The 19,274-nt window shown below is 30.9% G+C and overlaps 2 protein-coding genes across 3 annotated transcripts; one reads left to right on the plus strand and one right to left on the minus strand.

Annotated features, from left to right (window-relative positions):
- Positions 1-1,965: 1,965 nt before the first annotated feature.
- Positions 1,966-10,932, plus strand: LOC129919648 (insulin-degrading enzyme). Of its 2 annotated transcripts, XM_056000603.1 has the most exons (18): positions 1,966-2,098; positions 2,396-2,468; positions 2,556-2,741; positions 2,928-3,059; positions 5,975-6,245; positions 6,311-6,539; positions 6,597-6,799; positions 6,864-6,949; positions 7,011-7,125; positions 7,186-7,323; positions 7,385-7,591; positions 7,647-7,997; positions 8,058-8,289; positions 9,719-9,925; positions 9,994-10,151; positions 10,213-10,347; positions 10,412-10,621; positions 10,685-10,932. In XM_056000603.1, the coding sequence occupies exons 2-18, from the start codon at positions 2,410-2,412 to the stop codon at positions 10,898-10,900; spliced, it is 3,135 nt and encodes a 1,044-aa protein (XP_055856578.1). In that variant the 5' UTR covers positions 1,966-2,098; positions 2,396-2,409; the 3' UTR covers positions 10,901-10,932. The 2 variants fall into 2 exon arrangements, with proteins under 2 accessions (XP_055856578.1, XP_055856579.1); XM_056000604.1 differs by lacking the exon at positions 2,396-2,468 and having other exon boundaries at positions 1,972-2,098.
- Positions 10,933-11,182: 250 nt separating this feature from the next.
- LOC129919654 (uncharacterized) lies at positions 11,183-19,274 on the minus strand. Its single transcript, XM_056000613.1, has 5 exons — positions 19,018-19,274; positions 15,009-15,137; positions 14,566-14,943; positions 11,399-11,586; positions 11,183-11,336 (listed from the first exon to the last, which is right to left on the minus strand). The coding sequence occupies exons 1-5, from the start codon at positions 19,109-19,111 to the stop codon at positions 11,199-11,201; spliced, it is 927 nt and encodes a 308-aa protein (XP_055856588.1). The 5' UTR covers positions 19,112-19,274; the 3' UTR covers positions 11,183-11,198.

The following is a 19,274-nucleotide window of genomic DNA, read 5'->3' on the forward strand; positions in this document are numbered from 1 at the left end:
CACGGTGATTTTTCAATCGCCTAAAGGTATAACTACATTGGCTCAAAAAGTGAAAAAGTACAAAAGTGAAAATTTTCAAATGCATTTTTGTGTAGTTTTTCGGGCTGGAAAATTAAAACTAATGATGCAGAAAGCTTATTTTTTGGTCTAAAAAACAATTTGTATACTCTTTTTCACAAAACAATTGCGCTAGCGAGAAAAAAAATATTTTCACTTTTGTACTTTTTCAAAAAGTGGTGTATGTAGTTAAGCCTTAACCAGTCAGTTTGTAGGCAAGAGGGGTGAGGATTTTCCTCTTTTTGACGTTTGTTCCTAGAAAATGTGAATTGGAACGTGATTGGGCACAACACTGTGTAGCCAGGCCCAAAAGTAAAATGTTTTTATTTTTTTCTAGCGCTATTTGTTTTTGGGAAATACTACAAACATTGTTTATTAAACCAAAAAATAAGCTTTCTGCATCATTATTTTTTATTTTTTTGATTGGAAAAACTGTCACAAAATGAGTTTGAAAATTTTCCCTTTTTGACTATTTGCAAAAAGTGGCCGTTGTAGTTATGCCTTTAAAGCCTATTACGCTGCTGATGCGAAACCAAAAAATGTTCAAGTCTCCAAAGTCAACAACGAAAATGCTAACGAAAAAATATCATCGAGTATGTCAAAGTCAAAATAAAAAAAATCAAAATTAATTTAATATCAAGAAAAATCAACGTGAAAAAAACCGTCAACACTGCTCTTGGAGTCAAGAAAAATGCGCAGGATAGTAAAAAGTAAGTGACAAATGAGTGAAAACTCTCCAATTTTTCGCTAGAACTGCGTACTGAAAAACGAAAAGCAAAACGAAATTTTCCGTTCAGGATTTCGTTAACGAAATTTTGTATGGAAAATTTCTTTTCGCTTCATCAGTATACTAGGCTTAAGGCAGTACCCAAACAGACCTAATATAATGGGGGAATTCATGCAATTCTAGGTAAACCTGGTAAAATGGTAATCGAACTGTCAAATCCATAAAAAATTTTAACACATTTAGCACTTTACCACGTTTACCAGATTTACCCAGATTTTACACCATTTCACGAATACCCCTAATATAAAATATTATCTTATAGCCTTTTTTTACTACAGCCCAAATGTTAGTTAAAACATGATGTCAATTTTTGTTCATCTTGCAAAATTAATGAAATTCAATAGAGGTGTACACGATCAAATGGTCTAGTACAATTGTAAAAGTGATACTGGACCAGTGGAATTTAAAAAAATTCTATTTTGAAAATGAAAAACAAATGTTAAACTCGTTTTGACATTTGCTTCAGTATTTATTACTACAGATTATGCTTATTATTGAAGACACAGTAGATGAGTCATACCAAGAGAAATCTCTGAGGGCTTAGAGATTTTTTAAGTGAGACAAAAAATCTCAGCCGAGGGCTCACTTTTTTTCGGAGATTTCTGAGAAGAAAATTTTTTGGATTCATTTCTCAGTATATACATATATATAATTTTGTTTTTTATTTTTTTACGTTTGGTTTTTGGTGGTGTGCAGTTGTAGAAGTGCAAAAAACATGAAAAATTGAATGAAATTTTGATGAATATGTTATTATTTTGAGTTTGCTTCACGAAATAATATATTTCGAACAGAGATTTTTTCTTGGTGGGACGCGTCTAGTGATTCACTAGATAATGTTAATCAATCATCAAATATTTATTTTTCTCATTTTTTCGAAAGTGTATGCTAGCGAGTCACATAAAAACTCACACCATCTTGATGTGTGAGCACCTTAAGAAACTCTTTTATTTTTATCACAAACAGATCTTTTCCATAATTCACCACGATTACAAATCTGAACGCTTCCATATATTTCACCCAAATCTCACCACACTTTTAATCAAAATCAGCTGGTTCCTTTTTGTTCTGACATTCGTATATATATTTGTTTTCACCTCTTTCTTTGTATCAATTTTCGTCTTTCTGTAATATATAAAAAAAAAAAAAATTTTCGACCAACACACTTTTTATCCTTTTCGTCGTGAGTACGAACGAAATAAAAAAATTCTCATACAGGAAAAAATCCAATCCAAATTATAAAACCCAAGTCAAGACGTAAGTACTTACTACATCTACACCCACTTAACCCTCTCACGTTAAGAAGAAATGGAAAATAAAAAGAAAAATCATTGAAAATCGATTGAAATTTGCATAAAAGAAAAACACACCAGCTCGTGTGTGTTTTTTGTGTTGTGTTGGCCACACACAAAAAAAATAGTTAAAAGCAAGTTCTTTATCCATTATCATCATCATTTAATCATTTATCGTTGTCGTTGCGTCGTCATATAAATCATCAAAAACGCAAAAAATATAATAAAACAAGACAAAATATTCCTCGTCTCCTTTTTGTAGGTGGTACGCGCTAAATGTTGATTCGTCAAGCGACACGATTTACCTTCGCAATATGTGAATCGCATTTATCAAGGTTTGCCTTATATCATTTTATTTAATATTTATATTTGATTGAAATTCCTACAAACCAAAAAATATAAAAAAAAAAATCGTTTTACAGACAAACGAATATATCAACAACGCACGGACTCAAAATAAAACAACGTTTCTTACACATCAGCAATAATACGAGCAGCAGCAGTTCAAGTGCAAGTAACAACGTTAGAAGCACAACATTCAGTATGGAAGGAACATGCGTAAACAAAATCCCAGTCAAGAAACCAAAAGAATTGGAAAATTTAACTAGGTTTGTTGTTTTGTTTATTTTTGTTTATAAGATTTAAGCCATTATTCTAATTGGCAACATAATTTTGTTGGTTATTGATGATGTCACAAAAAGAGAAGACATTCTTCATCATTCTGTGAATTTCATCACAAATTGATACCAACTAAATCATTCATTATGACTTTTTTTGTTATACAAATTTTACAGATTGACTATTGCAAAGTCGCAACAGGATAACCGAGAGTACCGTGGTCTTCAGCTAGACAATGGCATGAAAGTATTGCTCATTAGTGATCCGAAGACAGATGTTTCAGCAGCAGCTTTGTCTGTTGAAGTTGGGTAAGTTAGATGACAAACAACAACAACAACACAATTGCATTACTAACAATCTATTCTGATCTCACTTTTATTGAATATACTTGATAGATAGTTAGTCAGCGAAATATGATATTTATTTTTAATTAACTCTTACGTAACTAATCTGCCTAATGAAAGGTATAGTTTTTTAGATTTAAATTATTCCATAAAATGTAGGATATCCTATAATTTATTTAACTTTTCTAACCAAATTAAGTAGATACATATGTAAATTTTATCCTTATTAAATAAATTAACAAAATAAAAAGGTTAAAGGTTACAACAGTAATCCATTACAATATTTAAGTAGAGTTGAAAGTTGGTAGTAATAAAATGTCAAAGGGTGATATACCCATTTAAATAAACAAAAAAAGAAAAACACTAATGGCACCTTAATAACATGGTTTACGTTCGAATGAAAAGAAAATCTATAAAAATGTATAAAAATGTGTTCTTAATCATAGAGAACATGATGATAAACAGAAACTATCATGGGTGGAAGATAAACCTTTGAGGTTTGAGTGCATAGTAATTTTCACTTGGTGTGTGTAGTTCGCGTGAACAAGGATTTGGCCCTGAGGGACTAAGTGCACGTGTCGACATTTGCAACAATCTAATGAAGAAAATGAAGTAAAAATCGTTTCAAAAGTAAAGTATACTTTTAGGCGCAGATGGAAACAATTGAATTGAAATTTTCCAAAGGACAACACAGCAATGATTGTTTTTCATAAATTTCAATTCCAAACATCCAAATCTCAAACCATTTCTTACGTTTCTCTTATCAAAACGATAATAGAAAACGTGATGGGTTTTGACTTTCTCTCCGTAACTCAATCACTTTCGTATCGTCTGTCGTCATGAAATTGCATACTTTGAAGGTGCTATATTGAGTTACGGAATGACCCCCAATAGACAACATACGAAATGAGTACCATTAGAGGTCATTCCGTAACTCGATTATCGAAAAAAGATATCGTTTCGATGATGATTGGATTATAATACGATTGTGCTTGGACGGTAATTGAACGATAGCTAAATAGGTATCGTTCTGAATAAATTTGTAAACAAAAATTAATCCTTTCTGTGAATTGTATCATTTTATAGAAACTTTTAATGTAAATAAGCACGAATAAAATTATCTACAATAAAAAAAAAGCCTATTAACGATGAAAGAACAATTGAAAAAAAAAATCTAATATCTTATCATTATATTCACATTTCACATTCATTTCAACTGCAATGTTTTTAATTATTTTGGGCAGACACCATTTTATTTTTCTCAACCAGCCGTGAAATTTTGTTAACGTGAAACTCACAATAAGGCTTAATATCTAAGATCTTTCACATAATAAATAAGTCGATCATAACGAAGAAAAAAAATAACAAAAAGAATAAAAAATTATTAAAATTATTTTAATTTTAAGTGGAGTGATTGAATATAATATTCATTATAAGTTCAAGTGACCTCAACTCCAAAAATGTATAAAGCGTTTCGCCCAGGTACGGGCATACATTTTCTAAGTGTCTGAATTTAAACAAATTCCCTAAGTCGATCATAGACTTAATCAGAAGTAGTCTTAATTTTAATTGAATCAGTTCGCTGCACAAATTTTGGTTTAAATCGGTTGAGTCGTTGATAAGAAAATGAGAAATAACAAAAAAAAAAAAAAAAAACAGTTCTATTAAAGGTATCAGTTGTTTTTTTTTATTTCAAATAACGACGTTTTTTGCGACAATTTACGGACTAATTTCAATCTAAATTGTTAGAGCCGTTTTTGAGAAAAGCTTTTATATTGATTACACTGCTTAACATACAACATTTTTTAGACCGTTGTTTATCATTTCTGACTGGAGGGTGCTGATTTCGAAAAAAAACAATAGGTTTTTTTCCTAGGTTTAAAATTATTCACACATAAATATGCACGCAAATCATACCATTTTTGTTAATTTTAATTTTACCAATTGAACCGAAATACTTTTCATTTAATACATTTTTCCAGCAAAATCTATGATAAAAAAAAACTAAAAAATCAGTATGAAATGACCCGCAAAATGTGATAAAACGAAAATCTATAAATTCAAATTTTTCAGGTTACTCAAAAGTTTCTGTATAAAAATCAACCAAGTCGTTTATGAGAAATTCAGAAATCAAAAATACTATTGTATGGCAGGTACCGTTAATAATAGTTCAAAACAATATTTTTTTTTTTAATTCAAAATAAGACGTTATCCACGACTTGTATCGGTGCCGATTTTGAGAAAAAGTGCAAAAACAGTGCATTTTTTTCAAATGATTATGATACCAAACGAATTACTGTGTCTATAATACGTGATACCAAAAATATAATTTATCAAAGTTTAAACGAATCCATCTGCCCACAATATGCATTTGAATTCTCGTGAATTTTCACATTTCAATTGAATTTTTCGGACAGAAGGTAATGACTAAACTCACTTAAACCAATTTTTTTTTTTGGTTTTAGGGAATGATAAACTGTTGTTTTTTTTTTTTTTTTGTTCCATAACCATTTAAAAAACTGCAGTGTCGTTGCACTTTTTCCCAGAATCGGCGCCGATACAAGCCGGCAGACTTACATGTTTGTTATCGCTATAAATGGACCTCCTTGCTCTATTAATATAAATCGGTTATCTCTCGCGCAAGAAATCTGCTGCCGACTCTTAGGGCCGGTTTGTTGACACTCGATTATCTTTTAATCAAGGATTTTTGTATGGAATAATCCTTGATTAAAAGATAATCGACTGTGAACAAACCGGCACTTAGACTATTACAATGAAATTAAAACAAATAAAAATAAATAAAACATGAATTTATACTCACAATACAATTGCCGCTCTTTAATTTTACAAAATTTAACAATAACCGTCTTTTTTTTCAGTCACATGTCCGATCCCGATGATTTACCCGGGTTAGCTCATTTCTGCGAGCATATGCTTTTCCTTGGCACCGAAAAGTATCCACACGAGAATGGTTATGCCATGTATGTATCGCAAAATAGTGGAAGTTGCAATGCAGCTACATACTCGCACATGACCAAATATCATTTTCATGTTGCATCTGATAAACTCGATGGAGCTTTGGATCGTTTTGCACAATTCTTTATTTCACCATTATTCACTCCTAGTGCTACTGATCGTGAAATTAATGCTGTAAGCTTATAACTCCGGTACATGGTCTATACAAAAATTCTAACTCTACTCTTTTATATTTAAAGGTCAATTCAGAATATGAAAAGAATCTCTCAAGTGACATCTGGAGAGTTAGACAAGTTAATAAACATCTAGCTAAACCTAATCATCCGTATAGCAAATTTGGAAGTGGCAATAAAAAATCATTGTGTGATACACCGAAAAGTATGAACATTGATGTTCGAGAAGAATTACTGAAATTTCATAAGAAATGGTATTCATCGAATATTATGAGTTTGGCAGTGATTGGAAAAGGTTAGTTTTGAAATGATTAATATTTGTAACTAATACTAACAATTTTTGAATTTACAGAGTCTCTGAATGAATTAGAAGATATGGTCATTTCAAAATTCGCCACAATCGAAAACAAACAAGTTGAGCTGCCAATTTGGCGTGGAAATCCATTCGATGAGAATCAGTATGGTAAAAAGTTACTGGTTACACCAGTCAAGGATATACGTTCCTTGACAATTAGTTTTACCACAGACGATTTAAGTGAATACTACAAATCTGCGGTAAGATGATGAATTTCTTGGTTATTCGTTTGATTTCTATTTTTTTGTATTTTGTTTCAAACAGCCCGATGGTTATCTGATTCATTTAGTTGGACACGAAGCAAAGGGAAGTATTCTTTATGAACTCCGTCAACGTGGTTGGTGCAATGAGTAAGTTTGTTTACTTATTTTCCTCAATCTTCTGACTAAAAGACAAATTTTTTCATTTAAGTTTGATAGCTGGTCATAATAATACAGTTCGAGGATTTGGCTTCTTTGAGATTGTTGTTGATCTTACCCAAGACGGTATGGAACATATCGATGATATTGTTCATATTATATTCCAGGTTAGAATCTCAACAAGATATAAATCCGATAGGTTTGTTTTGAAACGTTTAATTTTTTAGTACATCCGAATGTTGCGGGAGGAAGGCCCTAAAAAATGGATTTTCGACGAATGCTGTGACATTAATAAGATGCACTTTAGGTTTAAGGAGAAGGATTTGCCAGAGAATTTGGTTACCAATGTGGTTGCTTCTATGCAGGTCTGAAATGACTTTTCTTGTCTAATAAAGTTCAGAGTTTCATTTGATTTGTTGACCACAGATGTATCCATTGGAAGAGGTTCTAACGGCACCGTACTTAATCAATGAATGGGAACCAGAGCTTATCACTAGCCTTCTCAATGAACTGGTTCCAGAGAAATGTCGAATTATTATTGTGAGTCAAAGTTTGGAACCCCAATTATTGCAGAGCGAGCCTTGGTATGGCACCAAATATGATACTGTGGAAATTGATGCTAAAACAATTAAAGTGAGTTCTTGATTCTTTAATGGGAATTTCTTATGAATTTTTTTCCAATTTTTAGCGTTGGGGTAACTGTGAACGCAACGAAAATCTAACTTTACCAGCACCCAATGCTTTCATTCCCACTGATTTCACCCTAATGCCACTCGATCCAGATATGAATAAGAATCCAGTTGTTATAATGGATACACCGATTCTTCGTGTTTGGCACAAACAAGATGATGAATTTCTTACACCCAAAGTTGCCATGGATTTTGATTTCTCCAATCCAATGGTTTATTCTGATCCACTTAATTGCAATTTGAATCGTATGTTGGTGGCATTGTTGAAAGATCAACTAAATGATTATTTGTATGATGCTGAATTGGCTGGTTTGAAATTAGAAGTTATGAATACTTCGTCAGGAATAAGTGTAAGTTTTTGTGCTCTTAATTGTGTTGGAAATTTATTATTTTGTTTTTTAAATTTTTAGGTAAATATTAAAGGTTACAACCACAAACAAGATGTTTTGCTGGCAAAAGTTTTGGAACATCTTTTCGATTTTAAAATCGATGAAAAACGTTTTGATATCCTGAAGGAGGATTACATAAGGTCATTGAAGAACTTCAAAGCAGAACAGCCATTCCAACATGCTATCTATTATTTGGCTCTTATACTTACTGAGAATGCGTGGTCGAAAAATGAATTGCTAGATGCAATGAGTTGTAAGTTAATTATTTAGTTTTTTTTTTCGTGTAGTTTTTTGTACTACAGCCATTCGCCCATCTCGCGCACAATATTGTATATTGGTCGAAGAATTTTTGTATCGAAAGGGATCGATATAAACGCATTTATTTTTTGTTCGGTGTTATAAGGCTGTACTGTGAGAATAAGGTTTTTCTAGATAGAGCAAGCATTTAATGAGTGTACAGTGCAAGACGTAGTATCACCTTTTTTGAATATTAGACAAAAAGCCCATACATGATTGATGATTTGGTAGAAGCGGCCTCCAATTTGCAAATCATCTGAGTATTGAAAGAGTTGCACAGGACGACCAGCGGTTTTGTAAACCTTATTTAAGCTCCTTCAACCTCTTGTATGCTGAGCGGCGACATTGGTTCTTAGGTCTCTTACCCAATTTCTCTCTGTCTACAGGTTATGCAAATACACTGCACAGTTTGCACTTCGGTGGATAGGTTACCTTCAAATTTTCAAATTCCGGTTTTAAAACCCGAAGCAAGTTTCAAGTAGTGTTGTTTACTGTCGAAAATTTAAAAATAGGTTGTTTCCACAGCATTTTTGTATCCATTCTGCTGCATTCATTTTCGCTGCAGCATATCTAGGTTAGGTTCCAAATTTTAAAGAATCCATTATGGTTTTCGGCATTTAGGAGTAAAAGGAATAGACGTTTGTGGAATGTGGCTACGTCCATTCTCGCAATGTGGACTCCTTTGTTTTTTTGTTTTTATTATTTGTCCAGGGATTTCTAATAATTAATTATTAATCGGATGGAATTCCCGCCTGAATGTCTGGAAAAATATCAATACGCCTATTTTATTAAAGATGTTTGATAAAATTAAAATTTTTTCTCAAACATCCTTAATTAAGTAATCACTTGGTCAAATAACTCATCACATATTCCTACTTTAGACATGAAAAAATGGTTATCAGCTTTGTAATCTGTAAGGAAAGGAATGTTTCTAGGGCTGTGACTCTTCTAGTCGTGTCTTAAGACTTACCAATACAAGCCAGTCTTTGAATATATGCCGTAATTTTGAGTTTAATTGCCCTGATTGCCGGACAGCAAACTAAACTTGCGTACGTCAAATTGACAAATTGAGTCAGTAAAGAGTTTTTGAAATACGACCCCTTAATTTAAGGCGGCACTTACATTCCAGAATCGACCTTTGCTTCAACTTCTCTATAAGCTCGATCCCAGCTGTTCTTTTTTCAGTTTTGGACATCAAGTAGGTTGAGCTTATTTTCCACTTTTGCGCGTCAACTGAAATGTTTCCAGACTTCTGACCGCTCTTTATTCAAAGTATACTAGCGAAAAACAAATGGTCGTAAAGTTAACATAACGACATAACAATCAATCTGATGGATAAGATCTGTAGAGAAACTTTTAATAAAATCATTAAACTTTCTTTTCAGTGGTTACAAAGGAACGAGTTGAATACTTTGCAAAGGAATTCTTTTCAAGATTACACACTGAATGCTTTATTTTTGGTAATGCTACTAAACAACGTGCTCTAGAAATCTCGAGCATTATAAATAAAAAGCTTGAAACAACAAATTCTATAATCCTGCCACTGTTAGCGCGACAAATGTTAAAGAAACGAGAGTACAAATTGTGTAATGGTATGTTAAAAAAAAAACTGAAAGAAATAAGTAAGATTTTTTTGGACCAATCAAACTATAATTTCCAGGAGAAAGTTATTTGTTCGAAAATACAAACGAATTCCACAAGACTTCGTGTGCAGAATTATACTTGCAATGTGGCCCACAAAATGATCGATCAATGGTGTTGGTGGATCTTGTTTCACAAATTCTTACAGAACCCTGCTATGATGTTTTAAGAACTAAGGTGGGTAATGAGTGAGTTTGTTTTTGGCCTTTCAAATTTTTAACATCAATATTTTTTTTAGGAACAACTTGGCTATATTGTTTTTTGTGGTTCTCGAAAAGTAAATGGAGGAACTGGTCTGCGAATTTTAGTGCAATCCACGCGGCATCCAGCGTATGTTGAAGACCGCATTGAGAATTTTATTGAAGACATTGTGGTAAGATATAATTCTTTCAAAATAATAACAAATATAAAAATCCTAATCTATATTTTTTTGGTAGAAAAAAGTTGAAGAAATGCCTGTTGATGAGTTCGAAAATCACAAAGAAGCACTTGCCAATAAGAAGCTAGAGAAAGCAAAGAGTTTCTGGGTGAAGTTTACCCAATTGTTCAATGAAATCACTCTCACTCAGTATCACTTTGATAGAGCCGAAACTGAAGTTGCTATTTTGCGAAAACTTTCCAAGGAGGAACTTCTTGAATATATGAAAGTGAGAAACCTTGAAAATAAATAAATATGGTTTTTGAATAAAAAAATTAAATTCTCTTTTTAGACTCATATTAGCCGCGATGCTCCAGAACGTCATGTTCTTTCAGTGCACATTGTTTCAACGCAGTTTGACAAAGAGGCTGATGCTGCCGATTTAACCAATATGGAACGTCATACAAAACTCAACGATTTATCAGCATTCAAGTCAAGCAAGGAATTGTATCCAGTAGCTAGGCCGCATTTGGATATTAGATCCAAGGGTGCTAGAAGCAAGTTGTAAACTAAATACACACATCTTTTATTTTTGTTTAACTGTTGACGGTTTTTATGATCATTTTTTTTTTTTTTTGTTTTTAACTTTAGGCGAAAAAACTTAAAAAAATTAATATTGCAAATTTAGAAAAATTTTTAATAGCATGCATGAAATAAATATTAAAATTCTATTATACATACAATCTACACTCCCTTTTTTGCAAAACTTAAGAACAAAATTCAAAATACGAGTGCATACAAAAAAAAAATCATTGTTTTAATCTTTTCTTCATTTCAACAAAAAGTTTAAAAAAATCAAATAAAAATCATAAATACAGAGAAATTTGAATGAGTAATGAATTGTTTTTTGAATAAGTTGGCGATAAAAGTGCACTCATCGGAATTGGAAAACCACTATCCAATGTGCTAAAATCTTGAGATACTAAATCATTTGAACCATTTTTCTGAAACAAAAATGTTTATGGTAAAAAGGATATGGAATTGATTTTAATTTTTAATAACTTACTTGATCTAAAATTGAGATCTTATAATTGAAAAGTACTTTATCATCGATATGCTTAAATATTCCACCAGTATCCAATACAATGTTGTTTGTAAATTTATCACGATTCTCAAACACAGCATAAACTAGATGTAGGTATAAAAAGTCTCGACGAAGGTGATTAAATGATGCTTTGATTCGAAGTGGTTTTCCTGAAAGTTGTGGAAATATTTTATTAACTTAAGAAAAAATATTCATATTTGCAGATGAAAATGTTTAAAACCAATTAAGGAATCAAGGATTAGGATAACAATAAGGAAAGCTGTGAAGTTTTACAAAACATAGAATGTTCATATCATTTAAGGTTCACTATGGCGTATACGTACTAAAAAAAATATTGAAAACAAAAAAAACTAAACCTCTGTGGGTCTAGTTCGTTGTTAGCCCCACTTTTTTTTTTTTTAGTGCCGTGCCGGTGTTATTAACATTCTTGGTTATTAAAGAAGATATAAAAACATTGATTCGAAGTACACTGCGGCGTATACGTGTATACAAAAAACATTCGTTTTTAGGAAATTGGTGGGAATATGTTGTGATTGCTTGTTTTTGTTTGCCAGGAAAAGTTAAATATAGTAGTACCTATTAAGAGGAAGTAAAAAAAACAAAATTGTACGTAATTTCAAAATGAAAAAAAAAGGGTAAAAACTGACTATCATGATTTTTTGAGTGGCGCTATGATCATTTTATTCAAATGTTTTAAAATTATGTGATCTCAAATCGAAAGAAACAAAATAAAACAATCGCGAAACTATACGCACTGTTTAGACGAAAACTATTTTTTTTCTTCTAAAATTCCATCCACATGACAGCTGGATTCATGTAGAAACAAGTACTTCTTTTGTTCAGCTCCGAAATAATTTTGATAATGGTTTTATCATTTGAAAATGAGATGCTTTTGGAATACCACCTTATATTATTCATGAACTCAACACTTTGAGTCTTTATTCTTTTCTATTAAAATTACATTGAAAGTGTGGACTAACAGATTTAAGGTAGTGAAGCGGCTTAGCAACAAAATCGTGCACTTTGTGATAAAAGCATGAAATTAACATCGTTGGTAGTACTCAATATAAGAGTTATTTTGAGATATTGGGCCACCTTGTATTACATCCGGAAGGGTAGATACAAGACTTTTTCTGTGTTGCACTCGATTTGTTGCATATCATAGTATAGGCAATGAAACCTTTTTATTAATATGATACATGATTTCGAGGTAATTTTTAACGGCCGATCGAATAAAGTCAATACTAAAATGTCTCGACCATCATGTAAAAAGTTATTGGACTCTTTATGAATTGTCTTTTACTCAAAGATCAAGAGTCAGATTATTACCAAGTACTCCTTGAAAAAAAGTGGTAGGTTGATAAAATTTCGTGTGGACGTTTCATATATCATAGAAAAAAATAATAAAATATGTCCATCAAAAAACTTCAGGTCAAAGGGTGTTTTTTTTAGCGAGAAAGAACACTTTTGAAATGGTACCATTGCAGCGCATGGAAAATTTTTGCATTTTTTTGAACCGCATATATATTTTATACATCGTATGAGAATCAAAAATAATCAAAAAATGAATTACATTTACCATGGAATGTTGAATTTTCATGCAAAACTTAAATTGCTTGCTTTTATTTTTTATTAAAATTTCACACAAATAAATGTTTTGAAGGAGTGAGGTGCAAAAGTAAAAGTATGAAAAATAATTGTGCCGTTTGTGATAAAAGGATCAAATTAATAGGATTGTTAGTACAATATGTAACCCTCATTTGAAGATATTGGGCCACTTAATACTTCACCTATGAGGATGTACATGAGCCATCTAATAACCCCAAATTTCACAAAATTGCATTTAAATAGCTTTCTGTGCATCGTTATAAACACCCTTATAGGTAAAATATTAGGTGGCGCAATATCTTCAAATGAGGGTTACATATTGTACTAACAATCCTATTAATTTGATCCTTTTATCACAAACGGCACAATTATTTTTCATACTTTTACTTTTGCACCTCACTCCTTCAAAACATTTATTTGTGTGAAATTTTAATAAAAAATAAAAGCAAGCAATTTAAGTTTTGCATGAAAATTCAACATTCCATGGTAAATGTAATTCATTTTTTGATTATTTTTGATTCTCATACGATGTATAAAATATATATGCGGTTCAAAAAAATGCAAAAATTTTCCATGCGCTGCAATGGTACCATTTCAAAAGTGTTCTTTCTCGCTAAAAAAAACACCCTTTGACCTGAAGTTTTTTGATGGACATATTTTATTATTTTTTTCTATGATATATGAAACGTCCACACGAAATTTTATCAACCTACCACTTTTTTTCAAGGAGTACTTGGTAATAATCTGACTCTTGATCTTTGAGTAAAAGACAATTCATAAAGAGTCCAATAACTTTTTACATGATGGTCGAGACATTTTAGTATTGACTTTATTCGATCGGCCGTTAAAAATTACCTCGAAATCATGTATCATATTAATAAAAAGGTTTCATTGCCTATACTATGATATGCAACAAATCGAGTGCAACACAGAAAAAGTCTTGTATCTACCCTTCCGGATGGAATACAAGGTGGCCCAATATCTCAAAATAACTCTTTTATTGAGTACTATCAACGATGTTAATTTCATGCTTTTATCACAAAGTGCACGATTGAACTCTTTTTTAATGCTAAGCCGCCTCACTAAGGTGAAAATACGTTAGATTGAACTTTAAAATCTCAATACTTTAAATTAATGTAAAAAAAATTGACAACGTAGGCAGTTTTTAATTGCCTAAACATTTTCAACCATTCAACCCTTATAATAAAAATAATAAAAAGAAATGTTATAGGTATGTTAAAAGTAGGCTTAAGGTACAATTTTTTCTTTTCAAAACGACGTTTCGGGGATGTTTATCCCTTAAGCCTGCTTAACATATATATATATACCTATAACATTTATTGAAAGAAAGTCACTAAATAATAATCAAACTATTAATAAACAGAAATTTATGCACTAAACTTCATGAAAGAAATCAGGGGATGTTATTATTCTCATTTAATTTCTCAAACATCCACTGTGGCGTATACGTACTATTTTTTTTAAACAAGAACTGTTTTGTAATAAATTCAAAATTTTACCTTTTATTGAAAAAACCGGACTTTCAACTCTCCCCGTCGAACCATTTATATGTTCCGTGAAGTTTTCAAGTTTCCAATAATATGAAAATGTTTTCTCTTTGAATGGATTATTCTTTGTAATTAATGACTTCAAATTTGGTTGTTTTGTTTTCTTTAGAATAATTGTTGTTTCTTCTAATGGCTGTGGAATTGTAGTTGTTTCTGGGGTGGTTATAGGAGTTTTTGTGGTATACAAAAATTCTTGAGTGCTAATTGGTTTTACTTTAGTATCAACAATTCCAACTTTTTGGTATCGAATATCTTTAAGGAGTAATTTAATCTCTTGAAGTTCTTTATACAGTTTAGTTTCTAAATTACGAAGAGCCAAGTTCATTTCAGCTGAAAATTAAAAAAAATATTAATTTAATTTAATTATTTATCAATTTATTAAATTTTATATTCACCTGATCCGCATACACCTTGTAGAGTCTTGGTGGTAATTGCTTCTGCACTAGCTCGCACTTCACCTGCTGTAACTGTGCAAACAGCTTTTTGTATCTCCTGAGGATCATCATGAGAGCTCGTTGAATTATCTGATAGGCATAAATTCGGTTTATGAGTTTGTCATTCAAAAAATAATACAAAAAAAAATAATCCATTTCTATCATAATTTATAATTTTTAGCAATTTAATAATTTTATACATAATTGATAGCAAACGAGAATGCAAGCTTGAAATTATTAATAATATTATGCTTACTGACCATCATGAATTAGTTTCTAAAATTGTTTTCAAAACTAAATTTTTTCAAAAAATAATTAAAATCCTAAAGATGGAAACTTCCTAACAAAGACGTAAATATTTTTCGTACTTGGACAGCAAATTTGCTATAGTTTTATGTACTTATAGTCAACAAATCATGTTTAGCAACCTATAAAACACTGCGTACAAACACCCTATTCTTACTAAAGCGCTTTGTGACAAAAGTATGGAATTAACGAATGTCACTGACACTGACCTTAAAATTTTCGTCCACAACATTGAACGCTTAACCTTGACTTTCTTGAACCAGCCAACAAATAAACATTATTGACCTGTACACGTACTACAGTTCATACCAAAAAATGTATATGGGGTACCTACTAACGTTCATGTTAGTCAATTATTTTGATTTGACTTTACTTGGAGTAACTCTTGAACTAAATTAGTATGGGATTTATTTAATTTTGTTATGTACCTATTTGTTACTATATTAATAGTATTTAGTTATCATATCGATTAAAAAAAAGCAAAATCATTTATCCGGCGTGTGGCGGATTGAGATAAAAACATACAAGTGCAATCCAAGTTTTATAGAAGTTTATTTCTTTTTTTTTTATAATTATCTTTTGTATGTTGTTTCCATTACTTAACATAGCTAATACTTATAGACTTCCTGGAAACTTTGCTGAATGAAAAATAACCCTACTATAAAAAAAAAAACAATAGTAGTTTGTATTTTGTGTTTACTTCCTCTTCGAGGCAAATGTTGACTTAGATTGGATTTACACCAGGGCATTAAGGTTTTGACCCGGACAAAATTATATCGACCATGGGTCTATACATTACCTACCCAAAGTCCCAACAAATCCCATTTGGGTTTTGTCACCATATCGTCCAAAAACTGCATCAATTATGCAAACAAAAATTGATCACGTAGTGAGTCACTATATTGTGAGTACTTAACAGTTTCAATCATTTAAACCCTTATACAAAAATAAACAGCCATCTGTCTGGTAGAGCCTTCAATCTATTAAACTGCGTTAAAGAAATCGGGAAAAAAAACATTATTCTTATTTAATTTCACAAACGTCCACTGCGGCGTATACGTACTATTTTTAACAAGAAAAATTGTTTTTGTGAAAAATTCAAAATTTTACCTTTGATTGTCATATAGAACCTACCTATATAGCAAATAAAGTAAATACAAGTACACTGTAATATGAATAACGTTGATTTAACATGATACATCTTTAAAATAAAATTGAAACAACGTAAGAATTTTTTTTATTTTTGTCGGATTTCAGCTTTTATTGCATTTTATCACAATTATTTCTAACAGTGAGATAGCACGTTGGTAAAGCATTCGCATAGTGACCCAAAAGTTGTAGGTTCTCCCCAGCGCACACTGTTCGATTCAGTACATCGTAGCTGGTCAAAAGTCGAAAAAAAAAAGTTGTTGTCAACTTAAAAAATACTGTTAGGCCGAAAGTAAATATTCTTAAACAACAAAAAACAACAAAAATAATTTTTTGATTCCGTTATTTTATTCATGGGAAGCATCTCAATGTAATCATTCATGATTTGCTCACTCTCTATTTTAACGTCCTCGAATTAACAAGTGTTTACAAAGTGATAGTTTATGATAAAAGTGAGTAATTGAGTTGAACAAAAAAATGTCAGAAAATGCTAGTGGTATGTATTTTTAAATTCAATTTGTTTTTTGGAAAAAAATAGTCGGATTCTATTTCTATTAACTGAATGTTTTAAGGCATTTTTTTGATAGTTCTCAGATGTTTGTTTTTTACTTCTTGGACGATTAAAAAAAAGTGCCGAAGAGTGCCATCGTGAATTTTTTATATTTTGTAGTTTGAATCATTATCTTTAATTTGATGCTAAAATTAAGTGCCGAAAACCGCCGCAAACTATTTTTTTCGTCTCTTTCAGGTACCAATCGGCTCTTTTTAAGGTGACCATTTTTTTTACGGAAGGACATTGTTCAAGATTGTCAAGCTTGTAGAGCATGAACTGTTATGTGTGATATATGAAATGAAAGGTTATATTATATCTTTTCAAAATAAAAATAAATCAAATTTTAAAATGCTCTATGTAAAAAGATATTACGTGTCAAAAAAAAGACCATCTTTTTACCGTTATCTCAAAAATGTGACTATGAAAATGTTTGAAATTTTGCACAAATATAGTCCTGGCTTTTATTTATATTCCCTATTAATTTGATTAATATATCTATCAAAACCAAAAAGATATAAATAAAAAACGGTCAAAAGGGCTCGAAAACGGTCAAAAATTTGGGAAAAAGAAATATTTTTTCCCATTAAGGATATCTCGGGCAATAAAAAATACATCAAAAGATTTAAACAGGCATTGGAAGATGGAAAACAGTTCTTATAGAAACCGTTACTAAATATGTTCAAACAATTTTCCTTATGTAAAAGAATAAGGTCCGAAGTACTCAAAAAAACGTTTTTTTGCATCTTCTAACGGTAATATTTCAAAAACGGGAGCTGATTAATTTTTTTTAACTTCGGATTCGAGTTCAGGACACCGAAAACCTCCAGAAAAGTATATTTTTGTTTCGGCAAAATAACCCTTATAAACCATTGTAATAGTTTAAGCTGTACATTGATAATGAATATAGCAGCTAAGGTGAAAAAAACAGCTAACAGGCACGGGAAGAACGGGAGACCAGGGTTCATCGATTTGTAAGACGTTATCACATTAAAAATAATATTCAAAACCAATAAGACATACAAAAGAATTAAGTCCACCTAGTGACTCAAAATCGACCACTGTGCAGCGGCTGCCATTTTTTTTTTTTTTTTTTTTAATAAATTGATGCTTTTTGTTGAAGTTGAAAGAACTTTGATTTCAAGATGTTTTATAACGGCAAACCACTTAAAACTTATGATGTTTTACTTTGATTTTAAAATTTTCGTCTTCAACACAAAATCATTCCAACAAATAGTTGAATCAACGTGGTTTTCGTTGATTTTAAGTTGTTTTTCCCTCAGTGTAAAAGCATGAAATTCGTTTTTCAAAGGGAAAAAAAGAACAACATCTTAAATGAAATTAAACTCCAGAAAAGGGATGTTATTTAATTTCTTTTGTTAAGATGCATTTTTTGTAAAAGCTTTTTTAAGAACATTAAAGAAAACTTTGATTTTTTTAAAATTATTATTATTTGTTGGTATTTGTTCATTAAATTATTTCACATTAATTGAAATAATTAAATTGTCTTTATTGTCTGTCTGTTAAAAATTTTGTTAATAGGTGTGATATAAACTTATTTCATCAAAATTAATCACTTAGTAATGGACTTTTTTCTTTATAATTTTAAGATAGTAAAAAGACTATTATAATAAATTTATTAATCCCAATTAGCTACTGTATTCCAGACACTGTTGAATCAGAATTTTTAATATTATAACAACCCACTTTAAAGATATAATTTTCAAGTTCTTTTTTTTTTCTGCAAGCACATGTGCAAGAAAAAACTCCACTTCAATCAAATATTTTGATTAGATTTTTATATGTTTATTTTTTTTTGTATTCCTGCATTTTTTAATTTACCACAAGTGTTTTAATTGAGGGATAAGAAAGAATAAATTTTAGTCACACAATATTGCACACTTCCATTTTTATCAAATATGATTTGAAAATGAAAAAAAAAAAAATTGTGCTTCACTCTCTCACCTGTAACGACGTCTGTGGTCGAAACAGAAGCTAATTTACAGCCTACAATAACAATAACGCACAGTAAAATCGAATTAACACAATAATAAACCATATTTTTTTTGTTTTTCAAAATTTATCAGACAATAGATAGGTGCCTCAAATAATCGTAAATGCACGATTATAAACCAAATAAACGTAATGACTCCTTTAGTTGTGTGGAACGTAAAATTACGCGTCGTCATCAACCCATGCTAGAGGGCTGGAAAGTTCTCTTA

Source organism: Episyrphus balteatus, chromosome 4 (genome assembly GCF_945859705.1).
Source record: "Episyrphus balteatus chromosome 4, idEpiBalt1.1, whole genome shotgun sequence".
NCBI classification, from domain to species: Eukaryota; Metazoa; Arthropoda; class Insecta; order Diptera; family Syrphidae; genus Episyrphus; species Episyrphus balteatus.